Source organism: Patella vulgata, chromosome 1 (assembly GCF_932274485.2).
Source record: "Patella vulgata chromosome 1, xgPatVulg1.2, whole genome shotgun sequence".
Taxonomy (NCBI): domain Eukaryota; kingdom Metazoa; phylum Mollusca; class Gastropoda; family Patellidae; genus Patella; species Patella vulgata.
The window spans coordinates 2,947,798-2,971,346 of NC_065879.2; the positions used below are offsets into that span (position 1 = coordinate 2,947,798).

At 37.3% G+C, this 23,549-nt stretch overlaps 1 protein-coding gene across 1 annotated transcript in view; it reads right to left on the reverse strand.

The window, feature by feature from the left end:
* Positions 1-3,155: 3,155 nt before the first annotated feature.
* The window catches only part of LOC126825598 (creatine transporter), a 37,823-nt gene continuing 17,429 nt past the window's right edge, over positions 3,156-23,549 (reverse strand). The window contains exons 3-16 of the mRNA XM_050555278.2: positions 17,832-18,048; positions 17,209-17,340; positions 16,361-16,505; positions 15,330-15,515; positions 14,182-14,314; positions 13,319-13,453; positions 12,434-12,537; positions 11,689-11,813; positions 9,416-9,528; positions 8,668-8,796; positions 7,331-7,433; positions 6,412-6,512; positions 5,739-5,921; positions 3,156-4,477 (exon numbers count right to left, since the gene is read on the reverse strand). Coding sequence (XP_050411235.1) covers positions 4,385-4,477; positions 5,739-5,921; positions 6,412-6,512; positions 7,331-7,433; positions 8,668-8,796; positions 9,416-9,528; positions 11,689-11,813; positions 12,434-12,537; positions 13,319-13,453; positions 14,182-14,314; positions 15,330-15,515; positions 16,361-16,505; positions 17,209-17,340; positions 17,832-18,036 — 1,887 coding nt within the window. The 5' untranslated portion in view covers positions 18,037-18,048 and the 3' untranslated portion in view covers positions 3,156-4,384. The remainder of the gene's footprint in view (positions 4,478-5,738; positions 5,922-6,411; positions 6,513-7,330; positions 7,434-8,667; positions 8,797-9,415; positions 9,529-11,688; positions 11,814-12,433; positions 12,538-13,318; positions 13,454-14,181; positions 14,315-15,329; positions 15,516-16,360; positions 16,506-17,208; positions 17,341-17,831; positions 18,049-23,549) is intronic.

Here is a 23,549-nt window from a genome sequence, read left to right on the forward strand (position 1 = left end):
CGCTAACCATTTAGCCCCCCCCCCCCCCACACACACACACTATAATTGAAACAGAATCTATCTTTTATATCCAAACAAAATACATCTTGGTGATTACAATAATATGTGCAACAAAATGTTTTTAAAGAATTTGATGTACTACTTTTTTCTTAATAAACACGGGGTCGATTTGATATAAATGTGTGTAAAGATAAGATAAAATTTTGAGATCTAGATTACAATAAATATATATAGCTGTTGGGATACGTTAGTGATTTAATCAATTATGGGATGAAAATATTATTCTTATGAAAATATTATTCTTTTGTAAGAATAGTATGATTTATTGCTAGTATAATAGTGCCTTTCCCAAGAAAAATTGCATATTTCCAGAGAGAGAGAGTGAGAGAGAGAGAAATGGGGTTTAACGTCCACTCGACACAAACTGGGTCATTTTGGGACTAACATATGGTTCAATTTTATTTCAGTAATTCGCTTGCGCGTAGGAGAAAACCCACGAGGTTGGACAGGTGATCCTACTCCTTGTCAGGTACAACCGGGGAATCGAAACCCCGCCAGTTGACTCAATGACAGGCCTTATTATACAGCGCGCACGTGCTAACCATCGTCCATCCAACCCCCTTTGGCTATAGAGAATGACATACTGGCAACCTAGAGAATGTAAATACATGTATGTCAATCAGATTAAAATACAGATCTATATTTCGTTTCGTATTTTTATACTTTCGATGGCCTCTACTACATGAAGATCTGACCAGTAGTAGTGAGGGGTCACGTCAGTTGTCATACGTGCGGCCTTTGACCCTATGACGTCAGACATTTGATTAACCGATCAACGTTGAAGTTTCTAGAACTCGCTGCAGCAGACCGTTTTATAGACTAATCCCTCACATCAACTTGAAAGCGGGTTATATAACACCACACTGATCAGCAGTGAATATTCGCTAGGCCGCTACAATCATTGATAAGGATGACATCAATGCGACTTAATGAGTCTCAAATATTAACTTTTTTCCACCGACAAATTAAATTCTAAAACGTATTTGTAGGTAGAAATTATTTCCTATTTAGTGTCAATGGGTATTAAAATGACTTAAAGGCAGCATTCTGCCCCAAGCAGTAACGTTTTGTGTAAGCAATGTACGCGCCATTCAGCCAATGATTGACGCCGCGTGCTGTGACGGCACGAGTTAAAGGTAGTCGTCTTTTACAGAGATATTAGAGAAGACTCGTAATTCTCTGTGAAACAGATTGATATAAAACCTCTTCCAGATCCTTGTGTAGTCAAGACAAGTTAAACAAAATTTTGAACTATAAAAAGGCGAAACGAAATAGGATCTGTGTTTTAATCATATTTGTCAATATGACTTACCTGCCTGGGAATATGTAAGTAACAAGAGAGCTAGTATCGTACTACAGATCATGTTGATATAATGGAGTACTCGGTATATCTCTGTTATCTTCTGATATCACACGATGACGGTCATAAAAAAAAACATATCCAAGTCACAGTGATACTTCAGATTTTTGTCAACGTCGCTGTAAATAAGGTCAGGGCATGTGATTGTTGGCGAGATGTAGTAAATAATACCCTACTACGAGGTTGATATTAGAAATATCCCGAGACCGAAGGTCGAGGGCTATTTCTAATATCGAACCGAGGGTTAGTGGGGTATTATTTGACATACGCATTGACATCAATTCTATGACAAAGTATTCAGCATACCCCCTAATAGCAACATATACATGTCCATATCATCCCGTGTTGTTTTAGCATGAGGTAGGGCTACGTCACTGCTGGAATGAGTATACTAATAGTGAACTGTTGTCCACCACTGCTCAAAATACACCTGCGTTATTTTAGTCATACATTGACCAGTTCACCAGAAAACGCTGCACCAAAAAATACTTTAAGGCGTAATAAGTTGACGTTTCATACATTTCAAGCATGGTCAATATGGCGGAATAATCACCATAATGATGAAGAAAGGAAAATAACTAAGGATTTTGAACTAATGGACAATAGGGATTTAAACTTTTGGTTAAAACACTTCGTGGTTGAAGTTAGAAAAAAGGATGGCGAGAAATACCCACCGAATTCTGTAAGCATTAGGGCTAGGTCCAGGGTTTGGGTTAGGGTTAGGGTTGGAAATAGCGCTAGCTCTGTTTACATCTCGTGACCTTCGGCCTTATCAATTAGATCTAACCCAGTTAAAGGGACAATAACACTCAACTAAATGATTTGAAAAGCCTTACGTAAAGCTTTTCAAATGTGACTTGGATTTAAAAATATTTTCGAACCCTCTGAACAAGTAAAATAGGATTTAATGGATAATTTACACTACAGGTAGGATACTTAAACATCTAATACTTAGAATAAGGCTATTATTTATTTTCTGGTGTTGTCAAGTCAGCAAGAGTGTTATTGTCCCTTTAATTGATTCAAAAAATATTTTTAAAAACATGTGGTTTGGTGAAGAACCTGACACTGACAAAAAGATTGTTTATTTTATTCAAAGCTAATTATAACATGCGAGTATATAAATAACATGTACAGGCATATAATATAACATATACAGGCATATAATATAACATGTACAGGCATATAATATAACATGTACAGGCATATAATATAACATGTACAGGCATATAATATAACATGTACAAGCATTTAATATAACATGTACAGGCATATAATATAACATATACAGGCATATAATATAACATATACAGGCATATAATATAACATGTACAGGCATATAATATAACATATACAGGCATATAATATAACATGTACAGGCATATAATATAACATGTACAGGCATATAATATAACATGTACAGGCATATAATATAACATATACAGGCATATAATATAACATGTACAGGCATATAATATAACATGTACAGGCATATAATATAACATGTACAGACATATAACATAACATGTACAGGCATATAATATAACATGTACAGGCATATAATATAACATGTACAAGCATTTAATATAACATGTACAGGCATATAATATAACATATACAGGCATATAATATAACATATACAGGCATATAATATAACATGTACAGGCATATAATATAACATGTACAGGCATATAATATAACATGTACAGACATATAACATAACATGTACAGGCATATAATATAACATTTCATGTTCATGTTATTATAATGACCAATCAGTTTCACAAGGGATACACAATAAATGATACAAAAATGGATTCAAATTAAAAAAGGGGTCTTAAAATCATCAACAAGGGCTCATGGTAAGAGAGTTTCTTTTGTCAATTTTCCCCAATGGATTGCAAAAAGTGACCGACAAGGAAATATATGCATGTTCCACACATATATCCAAAATTTAAATTATTTCGTAAAAAAAGACAGAAAACCGAATAAGTGAAATTGAAGCCAGCGGTTACCAGGCCAGATACGCCCACATTTTGCACGAGATGGATAGAGAACAAGCTAAAACTCAGGGACCATAATCCAGGGAGTTTTGGTCTGACATACGCGAATATCGAACGGGACTGAGATATTTGGGATATAAAGATATATTTTAAGTTCCATCAAAATCGGATAAAAATTGTGACTTCTAGAGGGGCCACAAGCTTTGTATTACATACTTTTACACTCAATCATCATTATAGTGTAAAGGTGATATATTCAAACGGTTTTTCAAATCGGATAAAAATTGTGACATCTAGAGGGACCATAAGCTAAAACGCGATCTTCCTACAATCAAGGGCCATAATTCAGAAAGTTACGATCCGATATGATGCGCAAATATCGAGATGAACCGAGATCTTTGGGATATAAACATGTATTTCAAGTTTCATCAAAATCAGATGAACATTGTGACATCTAGAGTGTCCACAAACGAAAAAGATGGTTTTTCGAACAATCAGGGGCCGTAATCCATGAAGATATTGTCCGATACAGGACAGACGGGGTCTCTCGCACACAAACATGCAAACCGCATTATTAAGTTTAGAACAACCTGTGCCAGGAAATGCAGTTGAATCCCAAGATAGCAAGTTAGATTCTTAAGATCATTTATAATTCATATGAACACACATTTCACCAACATAATGTTTTAAGATCATATATATTTTATAAAAACACATTTCACCAACATAATGTTTTAAGTCAATATATATTTTATAAAAACACATTTCACTAACATAATGTTTTAAGTCAATATATATTTTATAAAAACACATTTCACCAACATAATGTTTTAAGATCATATATAATTTATATGAACACACATTGTCACCAAAATGATGTCTTAAACGCACTGACCAAACACACGTGTGGCAGTTTAAGAAAGTTGTACTTTTTATTTAATAATTGAATCTACAGACTGTTTCAATTTGTGTCTGTCCACGTATAAGCTTTGCTCCCCCAACTGTCCGGGATCTGATGAGATTTTAACTTGGGTCTCAATAAGTACTTTATTCTCTGAAATAGAATACGTATACCATATCTTAAAGTTCATGGCTAAATTCAGTTATTTATAGGCTGAAGATGGTGGATATCTAAGGTAAGAAATATTTATGATGTGAACCACGCTACATTTTTGTCACATGACCGCAAGTTGGTTAAAAATAACGCGAATTTAATCGCATTTGCTTGCTACCTTGTGAGATGCTCAAAATATTTGGTAAAGCTCTATTTTATGAAATATTTTCAATTTTGTCTGATTATGTCTGGCTAAGTGGGTAAGACGCTGGCTCGCTAGCCAGGAGGTCGGGTAAGGATCCCTTGGCAGTTGGAATTTGATATAAGAGTAGGAATAATACTGCTGACCGGGCAAACTTTCCCTCATAGTAAACTGTATGGCGCATGCCCGTCTTCATTAGCCCGGTAGGGTTGTTAAACCCCATTTCATTTTATTTTAGTTTTGATTATGTTGATTTATATCAGTTTTAATTAAAAAACAAAAACATTTACACAGGCCACTGAAGAACAAATTTAAGACTCTGCTTTCAATAATTTTTTGCCCGAAATTGTCGGAAAACTCTAGAGCTAAGACGAGCCCACATCTTGTATCTATTCCAAAGAACAAATTGTCTTTTTAACGAAAATCGAGCTAGCTTCACACTGCCGAGTTGAAGACTAATATAACTAGCTACTTTAAACAAAAGTTCGTTGAAATATTTTAGGTTATGGCAAAAATGTTAAAATATGCTCTGTAAAGACGAATCTGGCTTGCATCCATGACCCGAAGCAATTTAATTTTTATAGAAATGGAATGAAATGGGGTTTAACGTCCTACTGTTTAACGTCCTGCTTCAACTGGGCTAATGAAGACGGGTATACGCCATACAGTGTGCTATGAGGGAAATTTTGCCCGGACAGTGGCACTACGGCTTACTCTTACATCGAATTCCAACTGTCAAGGGATCTTTTACGTGCACGCCAATGTGTACACGGGACCTCGGTGTTTCGTCCCATCCGAACGATTAGACAGCTCTCAGGCCCTCCGTTCTGCAGCACTGACAACGGGAAACCACGCCGGAAAATCTGGATGACCTTTCTCGGCCAATGCAGGGATCGAACACCCGACCTCCAGGCTAGCGAGTCAGCGTCTTACCCACGTTGCCACCGTGATCCCCCTAATTTTTATAGATTCATATCAGGTCGAATTGGGCAATATATATTTTAAATGTATCGGAAATCCATAATGAGTGAATGAACCGAAGTTATAAGATGTCCATACCTGTAATATGGTAGTTCCATGTCTGGAATCCAACTTTAACAGACTGTAAACCATAACACAAGGTATTACCATTAGTACCATAACAGATAGACAGATACCCAAAACGTTACCCCATGGCGGATAAACATACGTCTTGTCATAAACTAATGGTTCAAACGTCACCAATTGATAGGTAAGGAAAATCTATAATTACAAACAATCAATACTAAAATGGAGAGAGAGAAAGAGAGAGGTTACACAAACAAGGTAATTTCGGGACTAACATATGGTTCAATTTTATTTCAATAATTCGCCTGCGCGTAGGGTCTTAAACAGTGGGAACCGGAAGACCTGGAGAAAACCCACGAGGTTGACCACTCCAGTTGACTTGATGACAAACCTTATAATACAGTGCGCACGCGCTAACCATTCGGCCATCCAACCCCCTGAAAGGAACAGAAACTCCATATAACTACTGAACAATAAACAAATCCAAACATCTAAGCCGCAGTGAATCCACATGGGTGACTATAAAATAAAATTTAGACTATTAAATACGATGGACCCTAAGTATCATTTGAAAGAATAAAATGATTTCAATTTCAAGGTTGTGGAATTTCCAGACGACCCTTGATAAAGGAGTAGTTGTCTTCTCTTGATAAAGGAATAGTTGTCTTCTCTTGATATAACTTACTAATAAGGTCAAAGGGGTGATGACAATCCAACATAGTTTAATCCACATGTTAATTCTAAAACCCATCATTAGTTCCAGATTATCGTAGAATCTGTCAGCACCTGAAATCATCAACATAAGGTTGTTTTTTAAATGGGGAGTTGGGAAGTTGTCGAGTGGGGTAGGAGGTGTGGCGGGGATCAAATCTTTCCCATAGTATGCCTTTCTATTTGGTGATAGATATAAGTAAACCAATCTGCTCATGGTTACAACGGCTAAATCTATTTGTTAAGGCTAGCTCAATTTTTGCCATGGTCGCTGAGATGTAAAGGTTAGGGCACGTGATTGTTGGCGAGCTTGTAGGTTAGGGTTAGAGTAAGCGCTGGGGCTAGGTCCAGGGTTAGGTTTAGGGATGGAATTAGCGCTAGCCCTGTTTACATCTCGTGACCTATGGCGAAAAATTGAGCTGGCCTTATCATTTAGCACTAATCCGGTTACATCCTACGCGTTGTATATTTCAAATCAAATGCTCACGCACGGTATATGGTTGGTGAGCAATCGTTACTAAGCAACTGCATATCTAATTAATAATAATCAATCTGCTAGTATATAATTGATTAATTACCTCCCTTGATACAGCCATTATTAATTAGAATATGTTTAAAATATCAGCCGGAAATTATGCAATAGATATATACTGGACATTTTTCAACTTGGATTTAGACCATTATATTTTTCAGTGAATGCGAAGTTGAATTTTATTTATTTTGAAAAAAAAAATAATTATGTCAAATTTTTTTTCCAATGGGTATCCATAGGCCCTCGGAGTACGCCCGACGGTCCAAGGCCAAGTTTGCTCCTGACAACACGGAAAGTAAAGTAAATATTTTCTGACATCTTGATTTGTAAATTATATAAACTCATGGTAATAAAAACATACCGTATATCCAACCAATACCAATAACTTCCATAAAACATATTAACCACATCAAAATACCACCAAATAAATAATAATCTACCAGTTGAAATACGTACATTCCACCCTGAAAATAAAGTTGAATATAAATAAAACAGTAGGGATATAGTTAATGCTAAATGATAAAGCCAGCTCAATGCTCCGTCATAGGCCACGGGATATAAACAGGGCAAACTCTAATCCCCACCCCGTCCTCAAATTCTTAAAGCTCACCAACAATCACGTGCCCTAACCTTATTTACATCTTAGCGACTTTGACAAAAATTGAGCTGGCCTTAACAAATAGATTTAGCCGTAGGGCTATCCTTCAGCGGAGTATCCTGCGAGCCTACTGTAGAATATATTTAAAGGTCAATACACTGAATTGAAATAAAATAACCCTCAATTATAGAGAGAGAGGTCATTTCGGGACTAACTTATGGTTCAGTTTTATTTCAATAATTCGCTTGCGCGTAGGGGTCTTTAGCAGTAGAAGGAAACCGGAGGACCCGGGGAAAACCCACGAGGTTGGAGAGGCTGCTCTTTTTTTGAGTCAGGGTGTTGATATCTTTTTTGTAATTATTAAGTTATATTTCTATACTTATTATCAACATTACAATATTCCCGAGTATAGAAGTTATCAACATTACAATATACCTGAGTATAGAGAGAGAGAGAGAGAGAGAGAGAGAAATGTGGTTTAACGTCAATTCGACACAAACCAGGTCATTTCGGGACTAACATATGGTTTAATTTTATTTACATAATTCGCTTGCGCGTAGGGGTCTTTAGCAGTGGGAGGAAACCGGAGGACCCGGAGAAAACCCACGAGGTTGGACAGGCGACCCTACGCCTTGCTACGTACAACCGGGGATTCGAAACCACGCCAGTCGACTCAATGACAGACTTTATGATACAGCGCGCGCACGCTAACCATTCAGTAATCCACCCCCCTCCCCCTGAGTATAGAGGTTATCAACATTACAATTTACATGAGTATAGAAGTTATCAACTTTACAATATACCTGAGTATAGAAGTTATCAACATTACAATTTACATGAGTATAGAAGTTATCAACTTTACAATATACCTGAGTATAGAAGTTATCAACATTACAATTTACATGAGTATAGAAGTTATCAACTTTACAATATACCTGAGTATAGAAGTTATCAACATTACAATTTACATGAGTATAGAAGTTATCAACTTTACAATATACCTGAGTATAGAAGTTATACACATTACAATATACATGAGTATAGAAGTTATCAACTTTACAATATACCTGAGTATAGAAGTTATACACATTACAATATACCTGAGTTATCATGGGTAAACCAATTATAAATGTAGCTAAACAGGTTAAAATCATCATGGCTTCTCTTTTCCTAGCAAGGCTGGTATAAACATCCATAACTGAACAAGCAAATCCTTCTAATATAAGAATCTGAAATAAAGAAATATATTATAGCAAATTACTTTTTAAACAAAGTAATATTTTTACCAGAACGACACACAGAAAGAAAAAATAACACAAAAAAATCATATTTGTAGCACATTTGAGTCGTGTTATTCTGAAGAACAGTAATTTAGACATAAATATCGCCTAAAGGATTACTGCTAAACGGAGAAATCAAAGTTTAAATATTGTCCTGCCTATGTGTGGGGGATTAAACATAGATAATGCAAGAGCTAAATCGGCCCAATGCAGGTCTTTTTTAGGCCCGAAATGTTATATAAACTATTAATTAGACATTATTTTCGAGACTATGGTTTTATCATACCGACTTTAGTAATGATGATCGAGGCTAGACCAAAAATTCAATCGCTAATATATCGGTTCAGCATATTTTTTTACATAATTATCTAATTTTTTACTATTATAGTGAGAACTGCCAGCTCTTCATCAAATCTCCCATAATGTCCCTTTAAATTTTGTCGTTTAGGCCTACGGGAGATCAAATTGTGGTGGGTGGGGGAGGGGTAATATATATATTTCTAGGTAGCCTACAATGATATAAAAATTTACAGTAGAATCTATACCAATAAATGATATGAAAACTTACAGCGGAATCTATACCAATAAATGCTAACATGAGGAAGAAAACAAAACACCACAGTTGAGGCACCGGAAGTTCAGCCAAGGCACGTGGGTAGACAATAAATACCAGCCCAGGACCTGTAATATAAAACATATTGAAATAAATTGAGTTTAAACATACATTATGCAAGAGCTAAATCAGCATATTTTAAGTCTTTATTTAGGCTTCAGGTGTCATAGAAATTATAAATTAGATCTTTATTTATACAACAAGCCCAAAATCAACTCTGTAGACCCACGGATGGCTTGGATTCGGCTTGGATTTAAACATGATTTCATTGATTGATTACATTTTTAAATGGCATCGTAAGCGGAGATTAACCGTTACGTTGACGTCATACTCCCGGAAATTATCCATAAAAGGAAGTGATGATGGAGGCTAAATGATAGGCCTAGAGCGTACGAAGCGAGGCCGCTGTTGAGCGAGGCCGCATGTCAGTCAATTTGATTGAAAGTTCGATATACGGCCTTGATATTATGTTTAATTAAAAGTCTTATTTTTTAATTTGTAGTAAAAATAAATGTGATACGAATTGAATTGCAACCCCGTCTCAAACCGAATAGGCTAACGGTACCACAGCCATTGAAAACGTTACTTGATAATCGAGATTATGTAGGTGGAGTTAACGCCTGTCAATCAAAGGATCGGTGAAGATAGAGTTGATTCCTATTTCTAGTCAAAAATTACAATGGTGATAACTTTGTTCAGAATAAAGTAATTTGACTGAAATTTTCAATATATTCTCCTTTCATTATCTTTTTTTGAACTGTTATATCAAGAATGGCTAACTTCTTATAAAAATCTCCCATAATGTATCTTTAATGTCTTACTTTTCAACACCAACCAGTAAAATGAAGACGGGCAAACGCCATGCAGTATGTTACGATGAAAATTTATCTCGGATAGCCGTGCTACGAACTGTTCTTATTTCGAATTTCAAATATCAAGATCAATGTGTGGACGGACCACGACATGTATTACATTAGATAACAAACCTTATCTCTCAACCCTCCGTGTTTAGAGATAAGTAATGGTGCTATTAACTTCAACGTAGCTATCAAAACAACGATTGATTATTGTTATTTTTAATATTTCTGCCACACCCAACTACAATTAAGCATTATAATCCTATCTGAAACGGGTACAAATCCCCTCTTTTTTAAATCAAAGCGACAGTAGGTTGCTTTTCCGACATTTTAAATTTACGTCTGTAACACATAAAGGCGGGGCCTCGTGTGCAATAGCCAATCAAATAGCCAATTGATAAATGAATGTTGTTTCAGTAGATTGGACTGCGTATGTGTCATAAGTACTAATAGTATAAAATTAACTTATTTTTAACATGGTACATACATTAATAAAGAAATTGAGTTTGCCACTTGGAACTAAAGGCATCCAATCGTAGCTAGTATTACATGTAAGCAGGGCTAGCGCTAACCCTAACCCTAACCCTAACCCTAATCCACAATCCCCGGCAACAATCACGTTCCCTAACACTGTAACATCTCGCCACCATGACGAAATCTGCAGATGGCCTTAATGTTTCTATTTGACCGTTTGGTAAGAAGTCATTCGGACCCTAAAACATGCAAGTCTATGACTGAATGGAAATGCGGGATTTAATTACCGTAGAAGGTATTTATTACCGAAACAAATCATAAATTGTACCACTGTAGATCAGGCCTTGTCGATTTTACTTGATAGAAGGGAGGTAACTCCATTAAATGATGTCAAAATTGTCTAGAAACGTCATAAAGAAGTGTCTCCCATGAAGTGTTGTTTCTGGCAGGCTTTTTTTTCTTTTATTTTCAGAACACTTTGTAAACACAGAAAGCTTTGATAAAATGTTAGTTAGAATCATTTTTACCAGTTTATGATCACGTTTCAAACAATCTTAACAAATCAAAATCATATGAGATGACATTGACAACTTTGTATGGATAACTAAACTATTCATGTGTGAACGAAAGTATTTGTCATAATTGATTGGCAGATTTTCAGTGAGATGGGTAAAGGAACAAATTTAGCAAATTTGCTATGACAACTTTCTGATAAAGTATACTAGAAACTCCCACGAACAAACGGATTTAATCTGTGCAGCAAATTGTGTGTTCATCTGAACAGTCGAACTGATTTGGGTGATTTTTCTTTGGCAAATAAATCTTTGTCATGAACGCGACGACTATGGCATATAGCTAGATTAATCAATCATGCGAGGCACCTCATCAATGACTTACCTGAAGACGCGACTTTATCTATAGGTACTTGTTGTAAGTATGACATGTGACCCAACAGAGTAAAAATAACAAAACCAGAAAATAAACTGGTAAATGAGTTGATAAAAGCTACGATAATAGTATGGCTGAAAATAGAAAATGTGGATATAGAAACTAAAGTTCAAGTTTGCAAGATAGGTTGCCAGGCAATGAAACATACGCCCACAGCAGCTAAATCCTCGGAGGATCGACAAGAGTTGTCGTATATTTTTTTTCTGTAGGTAATGGGGGCCTTTAGGCGTCTTCGTTTCACTAACTTAAATAATGCATTTCATTCAGATCGGATGATAACTTTTGGCGTTCGAGCGTTTACATGGTTCAACAAAGTGAAACAAGGGCCATAACTCGAGAAGTAATTGGCGGAAAGCGCTGAAATTTAATACGATTCTTCATCTCACTAATGTAGACAACATATATCAATGTCAAAACAATCACATGTAGTGTATTAAAAAGAATTTGTGAACGACGGGCGGACCGGCGGATGGACGGGGGCGACGGCAAAATACGATAACGAACCGATAAATGCCATGTTTCGGCGGGCACCGACAGCTAGAAACGCCAGCTTCTGTACCCATCTTTATACACAATAATAGTCGGGCAACATCTTTAAATGTATCTTTATACACAATAATAATAGTCGGACAACACTCCTTCAAATAACAGTGTGATTGACATACATGAGGCTATAAGAGACCTTGTAACTTACCTGTAACAATTGTTGTTGAATTTATTATAACTACCTAAAGCTGGTAACATATTTAAACCCACAGCATAAGAAAACAACACCTGGGAAAAGGCCGCATACCAAACCTGATGTATGATAAAGAAATAAATATAAGAAAGATGAAATGAAATCGAAGTTTAACGTCCTACTTTTCGGCACCGACAGAGCTGCTGAAGACGAGCATAGGACATCTGTGCTATCGGTGACAATTCGTACGCACAGCGGGGCTACGGCCTACTCTTATTTCGAATTCAATCCGTCAATGTGTACACGGGACCTCTGTTTTTCGGCCCATCCGAACACCAAGACACTCTCCTCGTTAGGTCCTCCGTCCCGCATCACTGACAAGGGGAAACCGTGCCGGAAAATTCCGAGGTACATTCTCGGCCAAGCCTGGGAAAGCACACGTGACCTCCTGGTTAGCGAGTCAACGGCTTTTTGTGCCGAGCCACCGCGGCTCACAGAAGAAATATAAGATACCAGACCTATGAGTCAATCAGTAAAAGTTGCCTTATGAAATTGACGATCTGCACAATGATACCCATGTAACATTATATTGACAAACCCATTCGTGTCTTTTTCAAATGTTTCTGAAAATGTGTTATGGGAGGGCGTGTGCATTTTATGCCTGACTAATTCAGGGGTGGACAACTGATATACGGTGGTTTGACGTGTGCGCGTGAAATCATAAGGTCTGTCTTTATGGCGTGGTTTCAAACCCCTACGCACAAACGAATTGTTGATACAAAATTAAACTATGTTAGTCCCGAAATGACCTAGTTAGTGTGGAGTGGACGTTAACCCATGCACGCAAATGATACAGCCGTACGCCTGTGCACGTAAATGTTTGACTCGACAAATCCTTACCTTAAATTGGGCCAATTTAGTAATGTCCGGTTTGAGGTAGAAGATGATGCCATTAACAGCTCCCTCTTTCATCGCACCCATAATAAGTAGTATAGTCAGCAGAACGTATGGTGCTGTTGCTGTTACATAGGCAATCTGAATAAGTAAATATAGTTCCATTGTTTCTTACAAAAATAATAAGAATAACTATATTAAATATTTCTATATATTACCTCATTAGCCTTTATCTTGTCCTACTTCAGAGGGGTTGGATGGCCGAGTGGTAAGCGCGTATCATAAGGTCGGTCATTGAGTCAACTGGCGTTGTTTCCATTCCTCGGTTGTACGTGACAAGGAGTGTGGTCGCCTGTCTAGCCTTGTGGGTCCCCCTCCCCCACACACACACACACTGCTAAAGACCCCTACGCGCAAGTTATTTATTGAAATAAAATTAAACCATATGTTAGTCCACTCGACACAAACTTGGACAATGACAGACCTTATGATACAACGCGCACGCGCTAACCATTTGGTCACCCAACCCCCCTAACAGAACGGGTGTGTGGGCTCTAAAAATACAATTTTCGAAAAAGAAATAAAATGTTGTTTATCGTCCTACTTTTATAAATGGCGCCAACCTGACTAATGGAGACAGGTTATATACAGAGATTGCGAGACAATGTGTGGGTACACGCTTATATTTTACCTTCGTGCGATGTGCTACGACAGGATTGTCCCTATTCGAGTCCATGATCTGGTACGTGCAGATACGATCAACACGATTGCTTCGACTGACCTTAATATATGATAGGACGTGATAGTGGGGGCCAAGCGTAACCAATTACATTTCTATAATTTTTATCATCACAAATTATCATACTTACTTTTGAAATCCATTTGATTCCTTTCCAGGTACAGAAATAAACAACAATATAAATAGCTAATAAACAGAGTAATAACTTCCACACAATAACACCCGGTTCATCTAAACCTTCCGTTATCTCTAACACATAATGCCTGGAAGACAATAAAACATTATTAGACTTTCAGAGTAATAACCCCCGTTTCATCTAAACCTTCCGTTATCTCTAACACATAATGCCTGGAAGACAATAAAATATTATTAGACTTTCAGAGTAATAACCCCCGTTTCATCTAAACCTTCGGTTATCTCTAACACATAATGCCTGTATATAAAAGATAATAAAAAAAACAGTGAACGTATAAATTCCCAGTTGCACAATGACGTGCATGCTTTTGTATCAAATTATATATGATATACATATTTGGTGATACATGTATACATATTTTATTTTTTTATTTTTTTTTTTTTTTTGAGGTGGGTCTAATGTCTCTACTCTCTACCAATCTTCTTAGCTTGAGCAGAAAATTCTCTTCATGGAGCTCCATCAAGACATTCACATAACAAACATCTACTCACAGTTTAAATATTCTACCTTAATTAACAGAAGTCATGGTGTTATTACGTCTCAAAATTTGTGATGGACTGACAGACACACAGACAAATTGATTTTATTAGTCTCATCCTTTATTCGATAATGCCCTTGTTTCACGTGGACAACGATTTCAACGAATCGTCCCGAATCCAACCTTTTTCCGATTCGTAGACTGTTCTTGAAGTTTCTTATTTGGTGCTTACACATTCGTATTATTCGTAGCAGTTCGCATTTTATTCGTCGGATTTTTACTGGATTTGAATCCGATCTGCTGCTCATTGATGATTAAATCCAAAAATGGGTAATCCAGACTATGTTTATTTTATCCTACCGACTTTAGTAGTATTGATGATCGGGGCTAGGCCTAAAATTCAATTGCTTATATCTCGGTTCAGAGTGGAGTAATTTGACTGCAATTTTCAGCATATCACCTTTACATATCTAGCATTTAACTATTATAGCGAGAAATGTCAGCTCTTTACATATCTAGCATTTAACTATTATAGCGAGAAATGGCAGCTCTTTATCTAATCTCCCACAATGCCCCATTGATAGGTTTTTCTCCACTGACTTACCTCCAGAATTCAACAGAAGGATCTATTCTATTTACAGTTGGATTTAGACCAGTAACGTTGGTCATATTTAAAGTTAGGTTTACACCAGTAACGTTGGTTATATTAGTATCTGATAGATAAGTCCAGTTATAAGATGTGCTGTTATCAGTAATTCTGTCACCATTATCAGAACTTCCGGCAAAACAACTGAAACAAAACGAAGTACCTAAACAAAACATGGTGACTAGGCTAAGCTATTGTAAAACAATACAAACTCTTACTAGGGGTCTAGAAAGATTACGGACGCCATGCGAGTTATCATAATTTAAATAAATCTTTAAAAGAATTCAAGACCAAGAACTTCCTAAAGTGTTTCTATGATTGGAAGCTTTTCATTAACCCAATTTGCCCGTTCGTTTATCTCATTCAAGCGTGCATCTTCTTGGGAATTAAATTCGACAAACTAATAACACACTGGCATTTGGACACGTTTCAAAGTATTTGGCATTATTCATTCTAGTTTCGGGGGGGGGGGGGTCTTTTACACAAATTTGGTCTTACGTTTAGAAACTTTCATTGTTTTGAGAAAACATTTGTTTGTTGTAGCGAAATTCCAACCGGAGGGAATGGTTAACGTCGGGTTTGCCAAGGCCTCATATCACTACCGTGTGTGTGTGAGAGAGAGAGAGAGAAATGGGGTTTAACGTCCACTCGATACAAACTAGGTCATTTCGGGACTAACATATGGTTCAATTTTATTTCAATAATTCGCTTGCACGTAGGGGTCTTTAGCAGTCGGAGGAATTCAGAGGAATCCGGAGGACTCGGAGAAAACCCACGGGGTTGGACAGGCGACAGTACACCATTGTCACGTACACCCAGGGAATCAAAACCACGCCAACTGACTCAATGACAGACGTTAAATTACAACACGAACATACTAACCATGCGGCCATCCAATCCCCCACCATAGAAAAACAAACATCAACCCCTCTCACTACCCTGTAATCATATCTAATAAAATAGAACTAAAGGTATATAAAAGTACTTACTTGACCGTGTTCCATGTATTATTACAATTACTCCATGGTAACGGATCGGAAAACGTTGATACGAGGTATAATAATACCCAGGTAAATATGATGACGTAATACGCTAATTCCAAAAAAGCAAATATGGAGGTACATACAGCAACACCTGAAAAAGAAGATATATCAAACCAACGTCACTCGGCAATAGGTGGCGTCGTCTACTTCCATATTTGTATTGAATCTGTAACCGATGAAAGCTCGTTAACAAATCCGTTATCAGAAATCAATGATTCTGACAATGACAACATAAGAAATCCCCAAGGAAATTATGCCCGGGCAGCGGCACTAGGACCTACTTTTTTTTATCGAATTCCAACTACCAACGGACATTTTACGTGCACGCCAATGTATACACTGGGCCTCGGTTTTTCGCCCCATCCGAACGACTAGACAGCTGTCCTCATCAGGACCTCCGTCCTGAACCACTGACAAGGGGAGGTAAAAGAATGAAGATTTATAATATGAAGTATCCCATTTTAAGATTATTTGTCGGTAATTCGGTAATTTTCAGTCACCGACAAATAAATGTTGGTTTGTGGTAAATTATACATTGCATGTGTAAACGCGTAAATAAAGATCGACAAACAGTCGGCGTGAAATAAATCATTGATGTGTACATCCCTTTATACTCTGTGTATGGTACTTTATCGGACTTGTGTCTAGTCCTTTGGATGGTACGAACAACCGAGGTCCCGTAGGACGTTAAACCCCATTTCATACCATCCCTTATCGGACTCAGGTCAAGAAAATCCATTAAACGAAACGAATTAAAGATACGATATCATTTAGTTTTTCATGTGATATATTACCTTTCATTAAGGGACAGATATTCCACATTCCAATTCCACCTTGTTGCATAAACTGACCTAATGATACTTCCAGGAATTTAATTGGAAATCCAACGGTAACCACAGCGATCAAGTATGGTATTAGAAAGGCGCCTGAAAGGTCAAAAGTTAAATACATATCTTACTCTGATAATTCAAAGCTGATATATCCACTTGAATGTGTTTAGATAAAGAGCTGGCCGTTCTTGGTATAACAGTTCAAAAACAGATAAGGCAAAATGAATATATTGAAAAATCATTCAAATTACTTCAATCTGAACGAAGTTATCACTGTTTGGAATTTTCACAAGATGTAGCATTGATTGTTTATTATTGTTATTCGGGACTTTGCCTAACTTCTCCATTTTTATTTTAAATCGTGAAACGCCCGAAGCGTTCTAATCTACTTAAACCCGGAGCCATCCATTTGCCTAGACAGTTGTTTAAATATAAAAGTTTATAACATTTGAAGCAATAATAAAAACCTGCTATAGGCGGATTTAACTCTTACATAATAAATCTTTAATAATAATAATAATAATAATAATAACAACATGTCTTCTATTTGCACCTTACGGTTATGTAATTTAATAACAAAAACTTACCCCCGCCGTTTTTGTAGCAGAGATATGGAAATCTCCAGACATTTCCAAAGCCTACAGCTGCTCCTACACACGATATAACAAAATCAAATCTGTTAGACCATGTATCCCGTTTAGGTTGGTCTTCTTTCCTTTTGGTATTTGCAACCACAAACACATGAACCCCCTTTATATTTACACGCTTCTCTACATCTTCTACTTCAGTCATTTTGACATAGTCCTGTATAATATAAAATTAGATTTTTGAATTCTTGTATTGAAAGAGCTAAGTCTCAAACTCTATATTTTGCATTATTCGAATAAAAAACACGAATTAGAAATCAATATTGATCAATTTCAATTCATTTTGTAATGAAAAACTAAAAACATATCCTACAACGCAATGTGGAAGTAATTGGTAAAGGCTGATCCACAAACGACAAAATAGTAATGCACTTAGCAGGCGTGGTTTCCCCTTGTCAGTGGCACATGGCAGAGGGCCTGACAAGAACAGCTGTCTAGTCGTTCGGATGGGACGAAAAACCGAGATCCCGTGTATTCATTGGCGTGCACGTAAAAAATCCCCTGGCAGTTGGAATGCGATATAAGAGTAGGCCATATAACCGCTGCCCGGGCAAAATTTCCCCCATAGCACACTGTATGGCGTATGCCCGTCTTCAATAGCTCAGTATAGGAGCAGAACAGTAGGACGTTAATCCCATTTCATTTCATTTCTATCGCGTTCACAAGTCAATTGTTGACTTGACGAACGGCCCGACGGTCAGTGTAACGACATAATATGCCTACACGGAAATGTGAGCATATAACAAAAAAAGACACACGTCCCAACTTAGCAATAACTACTGAGATGCATCTTGTACTGGGCATCTGGATACGGAATAAAGTTTTGTCAGATATACGCCAGATATGGTATTTCACTATGAATTAAAATAACATAATATATTTGTTTCGATCAAAGTTTAATTGGACGCGGTGTTTTAATTTGTTTTGGCACCTTTCATTTAAAGCGAGAATTTCATATTTTCTAAGACAGTCAAAACATAATTATTTCTATGTCTTTTGCTCAATTTTATTGACGTAATACACGACATTCCCCCCACCCCACCTGGATATCTCCCCCGCCGGACATCTGCCCCCGGATACCCCCCCCCCCCTTTTAGGACTTTTACCCCCCCAGGACATTTCCTCCTGAACACATCTTCCCTCCTAGGACATCTACCCCCGGACTTTTACTCACCGGACATTTGCCCCCCAGGACATCTGCCCCCCTGGGACATCTACCCCCAGAGTTTCCCCCCTCCCCCCCCCCCACATTTTTCCTCTGGAACATCTGCCCCCTAGGACATCTCTGCCATCCCCCCCACCCTTTAGAACCCTGGACGTTACGCGATACTTCAAGAAACAATGTAAAATAAATATAAATTGTTTACAGTGCATTATTTTACAGGTCAATAGTACAGAGTTAGATAGTAGAATGTGTCCATCGCCCCATTCCTAGCGTGTCCTAGAAGGCGAGTCTTGGGGAGAGGGTCGGGTGGCCGATAGGCTACGCCTTGGTCTGCCATCAATGGTGTCGAGGGTTCGAGTCCCATTCTCTGCTATCTTAGTGACAAGGTGTGGAAGCAGCCTATCCGATGACTTAGGAATACTCCCAAAACATAAGCAGATTATCGGCGATAACACGTAGATTGACATGATTTATGGTGTCGACGTGCTATAAACAACATTCACTCATTCATTTATTTAGGTCAATACTGCTTTTTTTTTTATCAGAGCTGAGTATAAACGCAATACTCCTCTGTTAATTCTACGGAAGCGTAATAGGGCCATTAATTTATTCTTTTCTAAATTTTAAAGCCTGTAAGTCAATAACTTGAAAATTTCGGGTAGTAAAAGGCCATACAAGAAAGATAATACGCCAACACAGCAGCCTTGACACAAATATAGGCTACCAGAAATGTAACGGATATGTAACGGATAAAAGTAACTAGTAACTTCAACTTAGTATCTTGAAAATTCAAGTTAGTATCTTGAAAATTCAAGTTAGTATCTTGAAAATTCAAGTTAGTATCTTGAAAATTCAAGTTAGTATCTTGAAAATTCAAGTTAGTATCTTGAAAAATTGAAAATAGAATAATAAAAAAAAATATGTGGCTCTATTACGCTTCCGTACAATAGTGAATTATAGGATTAATATGATTATTCTTGAACAAGGTAGGACTGTTTATGGATACCATCTATTTTAGGGCTTTATTTTAATACATTTTAAAAATATAACTTAAAAATATGAAATTATCGCTTTAAGGTCAATATGTACCAAAAGGCCAATAATTACTTTTTACGTAGTAATTATAACGCCCGAAACGTATCAGATATTCAGGATTTAAAACTATAAAGATAGCGGCATGATATGAATGGAAAGTAATGTGGACCTGGTTTGACGATTTTAATCATTTTTGGACCGATATGTGTTTTAGGTATTTTCACTGTATACTGGAATATTGTGCCTTCGGGGGTTCATTTTGAAATAATTATGTTGTTCAGCAGTCGCTAGCTTGAAACATGCGCTTTAGATCATTAGGCCTGTCATTGCAGGGGCGGATCCAGGAATTTTTGCAGGAGGGGGTTTGCCAGGTTCCTGAGACAATGCATCTCCCGCCCCCCTCCCGCATGGTCTCTATCGTCATTTTGGCGTATATACACATACATTGCGTTTTTTAAACAGAGAAATTCAAAACCTCGTTTGACGTCAATTTTTATTATGAATTAATACAATGACATTGTCATTCAATTTCTTGGAGGCAAAGCATTAATTGTGATATCACATAATGTCTATATCATTATCTCGTGCTTTGAGTACCCATCCTGTCCCACATCTGACGATAAAGGATAATGCACACGGCCGAGAAAAATTTCTCATAAAAAGTGTTGATTTACATTGTGTCGAGTGGCCAAGTTTCGACCCCAGGCGTGTACGTGATAAGAGGTGGGGTCGCCACTACCCAACTTCGTGGGTTTTCTCTGGATCTTCCGGTTTCCTCCTATTGAATTATTGAAATAAATTTCTACATGTTAGTTTCTATATGACCTAGTTTGTGCCGAGTGGACGTTAAACCCTATTTCTCTTTAAAACATAGGGGGGTTGGATGGCCGAATGGTTAGCACGTGCGTGCTGTATCATAGGGCCTGTCATTGAGTCAACTGGCGAGGTTTCGAATCCATCCTCGGTTGTACGTGACAAGGAGTAGGGTCGCCTGTCCAACCTCGTGGGTTTTCCTCGGGTCCTCCGGTTTTCTCCCACTGCTAAAGACCCCTACGCGCAAGCGAATTATTGAAATAAAATTAAACCATATTATCTTAGTCCCGAAATGACCTAGTTTGTGTCGAGTGGACTTTAAACTCCATTTCTCTCTCTCTCTCTTTAAAACATCCAGTCTTCCGCATACTCTAAAGAAATGGTGCATTCAATCGTCTGTGCATGTCCTATCATAACAACCTAATTCAACAGTTTATTTTGATCCATTGATAAGATAAGTATTATATAGTTATCTAAAATGATCGATATATAAGTATTAATTTTAATATTTCATCAACATGATATATCGTGCAGTGTTAATTCTCCTATTGTCTATAACCTATTCTAGTGCAGGTAGTGTAGTATTTTCTTTTTTAAATGAAATAAAATTTATTTTTTTAACTTATGGAATCACGCTTACCAAGGCTATCAGTTATTGAACACAATAGTCATACTAGAATAGAAGAGACGTTTGGCAAGCGTAAATTCCTGGTCCGTATCGCGTATCGGTATCGATTTTGCGTGTGACGTCATTAATGTGTGTATATTTCTTATACATGATACGGCACACGAATACGGCAGCACGCATAAAACAGCTTTCATACGGAAAAGGTCGGTATAACGTCGTTGTCTTTTTACCGGAAATTGTAGGCTAGGCACTTGACTAGTACAAATGGTGATCTTGGTAGATAACTGCGACCATATTATAATAGAACTATAACCAGCTCAGCTACCCAGACGTACGCGGCGCGAAAATCTGAAACTATATTGACGCAACGTATCACGCATCCGTATCTTAAAAGTCTCTACTATATTTGTGATATCCTGTATCCGAGATCTCTGGGTAAGGTACATAATATAGGAGTAAATTTCAATTGTAATTGAGTGCACTATTCTGTGATAATACAAATTGGGTGTTTCTAGAACGCCAATTTCATAGTTTTGGAGGAGCTATTGAGAATGGTCAAATGTTTATGTTGTCTTAAATATTGGATATCAGAAGCCCACCTTTCCCGATAAGATCACATCAATGTTGATTTAAATTGACAAGTAATTTGTGTTTTCAATGTCGAAAATTTCTGATGATATTGAGTTATAGACTAAGTAACTTTAAAAAGTTTCGTATTCGGGGGCCTAACTTTAGAAGTAAGTGTCTCGAGGCATTGTTGCCTGTATCAACTGTTGACATTTTTGGCCTCGGTTTGACTGGTTTGATGTATTAAAACTCTTCTTGGAACACTGGGTTTGAAGAAATGGTGTGTCATAGATGGTCCTCAGTTCACAAAACATTCTCAGACTTAACTTCAGAATTTACTCAACTTCCAATCACTGTTTATGAGAAATATCTTTGATCCAGAAACACAAAACTTTGCTCATAGTTTCTTATTGGTGTATTTAATACATTAAAACAACAAAAGTTTTATAAAGGGCTATATTTTAGTTAAAATAAGGTGAACAATTTTGAGTAAATTCTGAGAAATCTACGGACAAGACACAATATGCAGAAATCACAAACAAACGTATATATCAGATGGATACCATCGCCAACGAAACGTTGTTATACAGAGATTTAAGACTGTTTTTCTCTTGTCTATGAAACTGTTTGTATGAGGGAGAGAGATAAATGGGGTTTAACGTCCACTCGACACAAACTAGGTCATTTCGGGACTAACATATGGTTAGGGGTCTTTAGCAGTGGGAGGAAACCGGAGGACCCGGAGAAAACCCACGAGGTTGGACAGGTGACCCTACTCCTTGTCACGTACAACCGGGGATTCGAAACCACGCCAGTTGACTCAATGACAGACTTTATGATACAGCGCGCGCACGCTAACCATTCAGCCATCCAACCCCACCCCCACCCCTGTTTGTATGAACTGTCCTTGACTTCATGTTGGATCTAGATATGACATTCCACAAGGTTCATTTCCGCAATGTTTCATACTGTTACCATAATAAATAACGGTATGTGCCTGTCACCAGATGTTGCCTTGGTTACGAACAATATTGTATTTTTATTATTTTCTACTAATGGCGGTTATAACGTGTATCTCTTCAGGTTTAGATGCATAGATAATACACGTGTTATTTTCATGTGGTTAAATTTTTGTTTCGCACGATTGAGATGAAGTGGTTTTGTTTTATCTTTCAGTGTAATTCGTGACTTTTTATTTAAACATTATTTTATTTAATAAACTGACACGTGCGCGCTGTATTATAACGCCTGTCATTGGTTCAACTGGCGTGGTTTCGAATCACCGGTTGTACGTGACAAGGAGTAGGGTCGCCTGTTCAACCTCGGGGGTTTTCTCCGGGTCCCCCGGTTTCCTCCCACTGCTAAAGACCCCTACGCGCAAGCGAATTGTTGAAATAAAATTAAAACCATATGTTAGTCCCGAAATGAACTAGTATGTGTCGAGTGGACG